The sequence below is a fragment of the Gymnodraco acuticeps genome, unplaced genomic scaffold (assembly GCF_902827175.1).
Source record: "Gymnodraco acuticeps unplaced genomic scaffold, fGymAcu1.1, whole genome shotgun sequence".
Taxonomy (NCBI): Eukaryota; Metazoa; Chordata; class Actinopteri; order Perciformes; family Bathydraconidae; genus Gymnodraco; species Gymnodraco acuticeps.
This window is the reverse complement of record NW_022991180.1, coordinates 4649185-4660920: the sequence shown is the minus strand read 5'-3', so window position 1 is coordinate 4660920 and position 11736 is coordinate 4649185. Positions and strand designations below refer to the sequence as shown.

General features: G+C 42.7%; 1 protein-coding gene across 1 annotated transcript; it reads right to left on the bottom strand.

Moving 5' to 3' along the window:
• Positions 1-8011: 8011 nt before the first annotated feature.
• hmx2 (H6 family homeobox 2) lies at positions 8012-10321 on the bottom strand. The gene is made up of 2 exons (XM_034237987.1): positions 9878-10321; positions 8012-9197 (listed from the first exon to the last, which is right to left on the bottom strand). Exons 1-2 carry the CDS (start codon positions 10143-10145, stop codon positions 8650-8652), a joined length of 816 nt encoding a protein of 271 aa, XP_034093878.1. The 5' UTR covers positions 10146-10321; the 3' UTR covers positions 8012-8649.
• Between the last annotated feature and the right edge of the window lie 1415 nt (positions 10322-11736).

Genomic DNA, 11736 nt, shown 5'->3' with positions numbered 1-11736 from the left:
AAACTCAGAGATTCGCTGCATTAGTTCTGCTTAGCTAACCGTGAATGCTAATTGCAGGAAGGACAAACTACTAGTCTCCCCTCCTTTTCCTCTCTCCTCCCCCTTTGGCCAACAGTAGAGACCGCTGAGAAGCACAGAGAGTGTCATACAGCTTTACTTAGTGCTGGAACAAAGAGGGTTGTTCTGCAAGCGAGATTCAATATGTTGAGGGAAAACACTGTTGAACATACAATCCGAGTTTTCTCCATGGCCTTCATATGAAGTTTTCTTGTCATGAAAGCGTGAGGGGAAAAGCGTTTTCTGTACACTAACTTTCATCCAACAAGGTGGAAATCTTCCTTTTTATAGGTAAGGGCAATTGTTCAAACTACACTGCATATACAGTATCTTGCTTTCCTCTCAAGAGGCAGCCTTTGAAAGCACTTTCCCACAAGTTGCTACTGGTTTTACCTTATAAAGAAAATTATTTTACTCAATCAACAATTATTAATGTGCAGATGATTTTCTAAACACAAATTAAAAAGTTATAAAAACGAATCTAATGCACTTTTCAAAAGTCTAAAATGTTTTACCAAAGAGATCAGAGTGCAAAATTAAGCCAGTTACAAAAGTTCCTAGTAAAAGGCTAACACCTCACTTGAACAGCGGTGATCTTTTCAAAGAAACCCAACCGTGACACGCCTTTGTGAGAAAACAAGACAATCAAAGAAAGAGGGCTAAGAATAGAGGAGGTAAATCCAGTACTAATACTGATACTGATACTAATCTGTGGGCAAGGTCAAAGACCCGGTTACACACCAGAGGCTATAAAGGCTCTGAGGTGCTGGTCAGCCTGAGCCGTCAAAGCTGTGATCACTCTCTAAGGCTCTGACCTGAGCAAATGAGAGGCCACTACCCTAGTGGCAACCACTATCTGCTAGTCTTCTATCCAGACATCTATAGGCTACTGCAGGCCCTCGGGCCAGAGCTATCATATAGCCACTGTACCAAGCACTGCTGTCTTTACCTTGCAGTGGAGATTTATTGTAATTAGAAGATTCCTTTACAAAAGCTAGGGATCAGCGTTTCTTCAAGGATCTCTGTGCGATCCCATGGGGGACACCCTTTGATCCCGACCTTCGAACCCTAAGGGTTAAGCCTTCCCTTTGCAAATGAGTTTGACATGATGCACCACTTCCTAATTGGCCAATTGCTCAGTGCCTTTTCTGGATCCTGCTGGTTTAACAAGTGTATGTTTTCCTTCCCACTCTCCAATTCCTCACCACATCAGTACTCACGTCTTTTCGGAGTGAGTCTTCTTTACCGCACTATATCGATTATAAAGAAGTCTACAGGATCATTATGCATCGAAAAGGTTGATGTGGTCAGAAACATGGATGAAAACACAATCTTGTAAATGTATACAATTGGGAATTTGAAATAGCTTGAAACCTATGTGTTTGTGTATTCCATTGGGATTCTCACATGTTTTCTCTTTTGTCTCTTTCACGCTACCTCCCACTGTGTGTTAGCCTGATAATGCTGAAGGCTACATAGCTCTTAAACCATCAGAGACATTGGAAGAGAGGACTGGCGGTGTCGAGTCCTACCCTGCAGCATGTGGTTTGTAAGTTTCTGCCCCTCCCCAGCTCCATCTTTTTCCCAATCAGATTAGTTTGTCTAATAGTGAGAGGAAAGGTTGTGGCCAGTGGGCCTGCAGGCTCAGAGGAACAGGTGGCCAAGTGCTGAAATGGTTTCTTTGCATTGATCTGCAAAAGCAATGTGGTGGTCTGCATCCCTATGAGCTTAAGATGTATACCGTATCTACAGCCCAAATGTTTGTTTTGAACAAATCTATCTTGGTTTTGTAATTGCAAAACATGTAAGTAGTGTTATATATTTGCCAACTGTTATTCTGTTTTATAATTTGCCCTGTTCACTTAAATCTGGACTAAAGTTGGGTTCAACAGTCACCTGTACGTGTATTGTGAGACATCTTTCGAATCTTCCTGCAGACCGTTACTCAGATGGATTACCCAGTAACCTTTCCTGGTGACCTCTGTAGGGTTTGCTCACCTGCAGGACCATGGGAATCTCCCCTGCCAAAAAATCCTCCTCCCCAGTACACCGAGAACGTGCCTCACCAGCCGCCTCGCACCGAGACGGATAGTTTAAGGGTGCAGAATTAGTCAGGTCAGGGGATCCTTGGCCTCAGGCCAGGCTAATTACTTTCTAATGTGACGACGCTTCTTTTTGAAGAACTGTTTTCTCGCTGACCAAATCCCTTTAAAAGCATCTTGGGGGTGCAAAGGGGACCAAGAGGGAGTGCGCTGTGGCGGGCCACACCAGGGCCAGAGGGGGGGGATCAGGTTACACTCTGGCTGCCGGGATGCATTGTTGGTGGGACGCCTAGGCTCCAGTGCTCCCCCTCCTCCTCCTCAACCACCAGCACCTCCATCCTCCTCCTCCTCTCAGCACTGTCCCTCCAAGAGAGGCTGCTGCAGTGCCTCGTAGAAACTCTGACACCAGTCAGAGGATGCACTCTGCACATGAAACCCAACACTCAACTAATGGTTACAAATGTGTTTTCAAAGAAATCCCAGGTCTCCTGTACAAACCAAAGACTTAGACTGTGCTGGATAGGCATATATATATACACACACACACACACACACACCACACACACACACACAGTCATTTCGCACACATGTCGGCACAGTGGCATTAACTATTGGGGACTATTGGTGTTTCTGATCTGTAAGATTTAAAAAGGACTGAATTAATATTGAGATATGATTTGTTTGTATTTTAGTTCACTCCTGTGGGTAACTATAGACAAAAAACAAAAGCTTCCTATTTTAACTGATGTCAGGTCGTCAGATTTGTACTACCAACATTAACAATTTACTACAGTGATAACCAAACATATTGCTGTAAGAAATCGCAGGTGGCTTGTGGCTTTGACTGACACATCACACGGATTTTGGTGACCTCTTGCTTTCTTTCTCTCATTCCCTCAAAGAGAATGTATTCCCTTCCAGGGGAGTGATCCCTAATTAGCTGTCAGGTGATAGTGTGCTGCTTTCATTGTGCTGCTGCGCTGCAGGCTATGTGGTCAGCCGTCAGTCTCAGAGTGAAGTGACATATCATCTCTCTATACACCAGACCCCTGCAGCTGAAAGAGACCACTTGGTCCTTACAAAGAGATCCCAACTCTCCATATTACCAAGAACTCGATATCAAATCTCATAACAAACAGATCACTGACCCAGCAAAGACAAGAGGATCACTTGAGATTCTGTCTGTGCTCTCACTAATAAAAACAATAGCAAGTGATGTGTTTGTCTCCCACCATTGGATGACTGACTGGATTTGGTAATTAATTATTTAGTGGCCCTTTGTGGTTGTCAGTTTGTTCAAGCTAGGTGATTTTAATGGAGAAAATATACTTATTATATCATGTTCCAACATTCAATGAAACTGACAAAAGCTTTTGGGAAATCACAATCACATTCAGCCTTATAAGTGCGAAAAATAACTATCCTTTCCTGTATTTCCCAATAAAAGCCATATCTCCTAACTTCACAGGATATGGCAGACTGGTAATTCCTGATATAAAAGATATGATGTCTTCCTGTCTGTCTGTTAGTTTCACTGCAGGTCTCCTCCAGACAGTTCCAGTATCCACCCAGGCAGCAGTGGGACCTTGTTTGAAGGTCATGTCAGCACCGGGGCGTAAACGTTAGACCTTTTTGTGGTCAGGGTAAATGTACAAGACGGCCCTGCGGGAGCACTCCTTCCCTCTCTTTAATCGGCGTATAACAGGCCCTTGTAGAGCCAAACTGTCTGCGACACATCAGCACTTAGAAATAAAACCCCCTCAGCCAACCCTGCGACGGCTGCGGTTGGAGTACGGCAGCTGGATCATTTCAGAGGGACAGCACAGACACTCTGCTGCTGAAGGGAAACAGGAGAGGGGAAATCCGTTGAAAGATTTCTGAACTTTTAAATATAAAGAAATAGTTTTTGTTATCATTACGATTAAGAAAATACTTGCTGGTCCTCCACTGACTTTGTTGACACAGTGGCAGTGTTTTATTGTACTACTGTTATCTATTACACTACAATAAATGAGCTAAATGTTCCTTCATTTCGTTTGGCCAAAGTCAATACTCAGTTCATTTCAAAACAGTAATGTTTCTATGTTTTTGAAGCATGACGAAAATCCACTTTCAAGTCGCTCCTTCTAATAGCCGGTTAGAAAATGACCTGACCTGCATAATTCACTACAATAAATCAACCTTATTTGTGCATCTAATAATTGAAGTAAATTACATTCAAATATAGTTTTAGTTCGCTGTTTTTTTACTTTTGTTAAAAATAATGTCATTTTATGAATCTGTATTTTTTTTAGTAGCTCTGATCTGGAATACAAGTTTAAATAATTGCCCTTACTTTAAGATGTGTTCTGTAATGCTCTAACATTCAGCCCCCCTAACATTTACTGTATACTCTGTAGATAAACAGTCTACAAGGTTAATAAGACAAAACACAGAATACACAGCCATCTCTCTGTCAGTGAAGCCAATCATTTGAAGGACCCGAGAAAGCAAACGTAACAGTTCTAATGCTCCAGCCGAGAAACTTAATTTACCAATTTGCAGGAAGACAAGATGGCAGGAAACAAGCCAATTTGCCACGTGTGCAGCGCACAACAAACCCCAGCCTTGCTGCCCGGCCTCATGAGAGGTAATTATCCCTAAAAAAGAATGCCATGCTGTATTAAGATGTTGCCGCATCAAAACGAGGGAGACAGCCTCATTACAAGTAATTATGAGGGAATTAGAAACATCATTTAACTAAACGAGCAAATAATGTCCAGGATATTGAAGAAGCTGCCTGCACTTCTGCCGACCGCTGCAAGTCCCATTACAAAAATTGTAGGTCTTTAATAGAATAATGACATGCTTTATCTTCCCTGCCGCTCTCTGAGAGGGTCTTGGAGCAGAGGGGAGGGCTGAGGGAGGGGAGGATGTGAAAACAACTGTTGCAGAGCTCTCTCTCCTCAGTGTGGTCTCACTCTTCAGTGTGTAGCATAAGGCCTTCAAGATAATCCCCCTATTATCCTTACAAATACAAAATGGAGAGCAGAGAATTGTATCTCACATCCATTATTGTGTCAAAGGTAATGCTAATGGACTTATCTCTAGAGTAATAGTCGAGTTATCTCCGCTGTACTGCAGCCTGTAATAGTTTGATGCATATTGGACAGCGAATGGCACTCCAAAACGGCCACTTCAAGAAAAGGTTAGTAATTTAACAATGAAGCATATGCATTTCAGCCCTTATCTAGACTTTTGGTTAAATATTGTTCTTGGGGAGTTACAATTACAGAGTTTCTTGTTTTTGAACTTCCATTATAAACATCTCAAAATAAGCCATAAGAATAAGAACATTGATTAAAGACTGAAATAAAATTGGAAATCCATTTCTGGTAAAAGCTTGGTATATCCATGTGTTTTGACCAAATCATTTGCAATCTATTATTTACCATATTTTATTGAATATACTTTATATATTGGCTTATCCCGGTTCAGTATATGCACTGCTGTTAAGGAGAAGGAGTAGGGGCTGGGGAGGGGGGGACAAACACAATTTCCCTTCAGCTCCTTCATTTCCAGTTGATATAAAACAGAATCATGAAAAATCACTTCTGGTCCAGCTCTCCTTTTTAACCATTAACCCATAAATACAGAAGCTGGTAAAGCCAGCGGATGACAGGGCCTGCCTCAAAAACCTTGTTACGCTCCCCTCAAATTCATTTAGGGAGCAAACAGGTCTTGAGAGTTGTCTGGCTTAATGCATTGCGATCGCTTTTAAAACTCTTGTCTTGAGGCAGACCCGAGGCTGTGCATCTGCTCGTGGTGTTATTCTTCATAACCCTCCACTCTAATAAGAAGCCACACATGCCCTCTTTAATCAAATAGCTGTAAATATGTTAGGCAGTTGAAAAGCCCTCATACAAAGAAATGATGAAGAAAAAGAGATCTTCAAATATTAGAAGAGATTTATAAATATAAAAAAAAGAAATGTTTATGCAGCCGGTTTAAATTTAATGGGGTTTCTATTAAGTTAGTTTTCATCATTTTATCTCAAGGTGTAAAATAAGTGTTATCCAGGGGTTTTAGTATAATTCATTACGATCCTGTAAATATGCTCTAAAAACTATCCTGAGAATCAATTTGCCCTGTGCTCTCTGTCTCTGCCTCTCCACACTGTGTAGCCCACAGTTTCCATTACTCCCATCATAAATTATACCTCAGAGTGAATTACACTTGCTTTTCACCTTAGCAGGCAGGTTTGATGAATCCTAAGGCACAACACATCATCTCAACAAATCTTCATCACCATGCCAGTCGCTGTCTCTTTGCAGTTTAAACCACTTCAAATCATTTTCATTGCCCTGCTATTAAAATGTGTAATTCACACCTGCCATTGCAGTGATACATAGTTACATCGAACCCCCTCCTCCACCGATTCCTCTCTTTCGCTTATTCTCCCCTTTGCTCATCACCGCATCTCCACACATCTCTCTCTCTCCTTGTCCTGTAAATCAAACAACCTCAGGTGACAGGTCATGCAGATTTCCCACAAGTCAGTGGGGTGCAAACATCCATCCAAAAGAGGAGCGCATTGCCGTCACACCTGATGACATAATGACCACTTGGAAACTAATAAACAGCTTCATTCAACCAAAGCTATTGCTCCTTTTCATAAGTGTTACGGCCCCCCATCCCTCTCTCTATCTCTCTTTTCTCTCCCTCTCTTATCTGTCACAAATTCATCCCCTGCGCCTCACCTCTTCGTTGGTGCTGGAGTTACCCATAAATCACTGCTGTTGTCTAACGCTATCCATTTTCCCAGAAACACAGGGCGGCTGTTGCAGAAATTGGGTCAGGCATAATCTGCAGGGCAGCAGAGCCTGGCTAGTCATGATTCTGCTAGGTAATGTAGCCATTAGCACACACGGTGGGATGGGTAGCAGGGTTTGGCTGAGTGTTGGTGGTCCCTGCACATGATGTGACACCCAAGAAAAGCTGGCAAATGACACGGTTTTATCGCTCCCCATCAACCACATGGGCATTTGGGAGTGAGCGATTCTCTCCAGGCTTGTGTTTAGTATTTCCATATATTAAATTGTTATGAAACCGTAAATTGCACTTTAATGTGAGCTGGACCTTTGAAAATGTAAACTAGCTTCTGAAATAAAAAGGCATAGTTTGTATGGTAAGTGTAACCGATACAGTATTTCATTTCACAGATGGAAACAAGAGAACAGCTTCGATTAATGACGGCACAAGTCTTGCACTTTGACAATATGCCTCTTTATTATGTTTCCCCTTCCAAGGCCTGATGCTAGAGAGCCACAGGAGGCAGACTTCAAATGAGAGCAGATCCAGCCCAGAGGCAGGATTGGCCTGTGAGGGTGTGCATCTCTTCTCGACCCTGCAATGCATCTACTTCTTATTTACCTCTGAATGTGGTCACTCTACAAGGCATCTTGCTCAGTTTAACCTGCCTCAGTGAAGCAGTGGAGAGCTGTATTTATAAATTCAAAATGAATCTGAAAGTATGGCTTTAAAATTGTTGCATTATATCGTAATCTGCAGTTCACAACACCACTTGATATATTCTGCTTGTTGGCTTACTTAAGAATCAAACAAATATGAAAGCTATAGTGTGAGGCTTGAAAAAGGAAAACAATGCATCACATTTCACACTGTATTCACAGATACAATTACAATGCACCTGTCAAGAAGCTTACAACATAATATTTGATTTAATAATAGCAAGTATAAGGTAAAATATGTGAGTCAATGTAAACGGCTGTTTAAACAGAAATGTCATATTGACACCAGAGTATTACACGTTTTTTCCTCACTTGAGTCATGATTAAAGCAGAGGTGTTTTAGTTTGAAGTGCCTCTGTTAACATCCTAGTTGAAAATTAGTGCAGCTCTACAAGAAAAAGAAACTGACTTTCATTTCTGATTATATCTGAGATCATAGTTATATTACAAAAAACACCTATTATACATTAGTTTGTGTTTCCCTTCTGTATTAAACATCTAACGTTGTCAATAGTTACATTAAATTACACTAAACATTACAAGAAATGAAACCAAGCAAGCTCAATTTTCACTGAAATAGAAAAATTTATTGAATGAGAAGATTATTATTGAAGGTCTAAATTACAATAGAAACAACGATATTTTTCCTCAAATGGAATAATTATATTTTTCCTTTCAGGTGAAATAAAAAGACTGATGCTTTGCAATATATGTGATGAACAAATTCTGAATAAAAACAGTGTAAAAGCATTTTTATGTGGTATCTATTTTTTCTTGAATGTGATATGAATGTTAAACTCCATTATTTAATCAGTTAAAGCAGAAGAAGAAAATAAAAGTACAAACAAGATTGTAATTAATTATACACATGGTGTATTTTATACATTTAGGGAAGCTTGGTTGCTTTCATGTGAGACGCTGCATAATAAGAATTTCCTTAACAAATAAAGTGATACAATTAATATACAGGGGTTATGTGGAGACACTTATAAGAATGTTGTTTTGTTTGTAATTTACTGCAGTGGTGAACAAAGAGTCTTTCAGTACTCAATCTTGTTGTACAGGTTGTATAAAGGTAACCCTGCCAGGCCGCTCCCCGGGTAATAAAGGGGCGTCGGGAAGGCGATAGACCGGGGAACCGGAACACGCAGTAAGGAGTTATCTCTGAAAACCAGCGGCATCCCCACTAGTGTCTGTGCCGAGGCGTGGGCCATGTTCGCCGCCTCCAGTTCAGCTGATAGCTGCCGTTTCCATTTGTTCCTCCTGTTCTGAAACCACGTCTTGACCTGAGTCTCGGTCAGCTGCAGGCTGGAGGCTAAGCAGGCCCTCTCCGAGCTGCTCAGGTACCGCTTCATGTCGAAGGTGGACTCCAGCTGGTACACCTGACTCCGGGAAAACACCGTGCGCGTCTTCTTCTTGGTCGAGTTGCCCTGCTTGTCAGCCCCGTCCGTGTGTCTCTCCTCTGACAGAGGGGACATTTGGTGGCACGGTCTCTCCTGCTCCTCCTTATAGTCCTGCCGCAGAGGCTTGGGCAGGTGCGGCCGGCGCGCGAGCCCCTCATTCCCAGACAGAAGTCCTTTAGCGGGACCTATAAGCGCGAGGAGAAGGTGGTGGTTGATATCATAACCGAGAAATACATATTTATTTAAAAACACGATTGAAAAAAACAAAAATCACTTATTTCCCCAGCATACTCAGTTTGAGAGTTCGTCAAGTGTGAACTCTGACTTCCTAAATCGACAGCTGAAAGCCGGTGACTTTTTAAATAAACAATTCAGCATGAGGACGCTCGGTGTATACAGTCAGCTATTAATACAATCCCGCTCTATTTAACGCTCAATTGACGACGTGTAGTGCAGCCATTTTAGAAACATGTTTCATCAATTAGCAGCCTCAATTAAATTTGAAATGAGAGGAAAGACAGAGGGATAATTATTCGACCTTTCACTCTTCCGCTGCTGCGATGATAGTGTGCACACAACAAACAAGTGGCAGAGGATGAGCTGCATGAGTGTGACAGTCACAAACACGGGCTTGTGAAATTGTAGCCTAGCTGAAGTGCAAAAAAAATTGGAAACAGGAGGCTTGTTTATAAAAAGAAAAAAGATAAACTAATGTAGGCCTATTGTCATGCCCTTTTAATAAGTAGCCTAACGTATTTTATAAGTGCATGCAGCGTGTCATGACATTTAAATTATGTTGAATAGGTAGTTCCCTTTTTAAGTTAATAATTAAAAAGTGTACTGTAAATAGTAAAACATTACTCACCTAAACAGAAGTTGTGGGCTCGGTGCGTGGTGCACGGCTCGCTGTGACCCGTGTCGGAGCAGAAGCAGTCCGCGGAGTCCTCCCCGCCGCTGCACTCCTCGGAGGACACCGACAGAGAGCGCCTCCGCGGCGGAGGCAGCGGCCCCTTGGAGAGCTCCTTGTTCCCGGAGCGCGGAGCATCGGACGGCGTCCCTAAAATAGACTGGATGGTAAAGCTGGAAATCGGGCCCGACGAGCACTTGCTCCCGCTGTCTTCTGCGACACTCATTCTCGCTTCATAACAGTATTGAGGTATTGCCTGAATCTGTCTGCCCCTTGTATTCCGTTATCGGTATCTACACGATTGGTGCGTAGAAATTACGAAAGCGGTTTTTGTCTTCTGTTTTTCCCCCCCTCTGGCAGGTTTAATTGTGGAGTTTTAACATTGAAGGAGTTGAAGGTGTTTTTTCTAGAGCTCGGGGAATGTGAGTGTATTCCTGGTCCTCCTCCTCACGCTCTGGACCAGAGGCAGCAAGGTTTCGTTGCTTCATTTGCATGTAGGTAAGCTCCTCCTGGGCCAATGGCAGCCTTCAACATAAGCCCGGAAATTTCAAACTCCTGTCAAGGTCTTGAGACGGGATGAGGAGAGCGAGAGAGTCAGAGTGCTCATTTCTGCATTGTGCATATTAAAAAGCATACACAATGTGGGATCACTGGATAATATTGTTTTAAGTTAGGCTAAATAAAACCTGCGTTTATGAATTTAAAAGGATTCTAAATGTTGGACTGAATTGTCGTGGGATCTGGTATATTGATGTTGAGATTTATGAAAATATAATTATAAATGTAAGTTTTGGGGTTTTTTTTCAAAAAATATTTCTTTCAATCATAGTCATATGTCCCATTTATAGAAGCAGAACAATGTATTTTGTGTAATGTATTTCTTTCGTTTTTTATCTGATCAATAAAAAAGACAATGTGTCTATAATCCTTCAATCAACCTGTACAACCAGGAAACGCTTCAGTCAACTGAGGATGACCTCATGCAGGAGCTTTTGATCATCCTATGCATGCTAAATTGTCCTGGCTGACGGTAAAAACCTACGTACAGCCTTGGAACTAATACAGAGGCCCAACTAATTTTTCCTGAAAATAATAAACTCATTCAGCGTCCATTATCAGCGATTAAGAATTAATTTGATCATTACTGAGCTAATCTGCCTCGTGATGACCGCGCGTGGAGTGGAGGCCGGCTAATTGATTGACTAATTGATTGGAGGTGGTGGGGGCTGAGTGCGCGCACGCGTATGTGAGCGGAGGGGGGCGCGCATCCCATCTCCTCCCACCTCCACCACCCATGCACGTGTGTGTGTGTGTGTGTGTGTGTGTGTGTGTGTGTGTGTGTGTGTGTGTGTGTGTGTGTGTGTGTGTGTGTGTGCGCGCGCGTGTGCGCGCGCGTGTGCGCGCGCGTGTGTGTGTGCCTGCCGCTCTGGTTGTGTCTGGCTGTGGGACAGCTGCAGGGCTTGAGCTGGCGGTTCGGGCACATTATCCCTCTTTTACTGCTTTGTAAGGGAGCCCCAGACACATTACAAATGGTCAGCTTTAATCATCATGTCAGCGGCCTTCCCGGTAGCCACACAACCGACATTCGGTGTTAAAGCCAGGCTGGAAGAGGGAGAAGAAGTAGGCTGAGGAGGATGTTGACATCAGATTCTGCCTCATAGCAGCCAGACGGAAGCATCTGGATCCACGCGTAAATATCGTCGACATGGCAGCGGGGCCAGCAGCTGCTAAACGATCTTAACAAAACGCTTTCGCAGTGGAGGCTTTACTGAAGGGGGGCAAATATATGAGGGCAGTCAGGGCGGATGCTGGATTTA

Bases quoted from the DNA above. Each gene is read 5' to 3' on its own strand.
- hmx2 (XM_034237987.1), bottom strand. From the start codon at position 10,145: ATGAGTGTCGCAGAAGACAGCGGGAGCAAGTGCTCGTCGGGCCCGATT. The intron at 9,198-9,877 runs GTGAGTAATGTT...TCGCGCTTATAG, and splicing joins AGCCCACAACTTCTGTTTAG to GTCCCGCTAAAGGACTTCTG.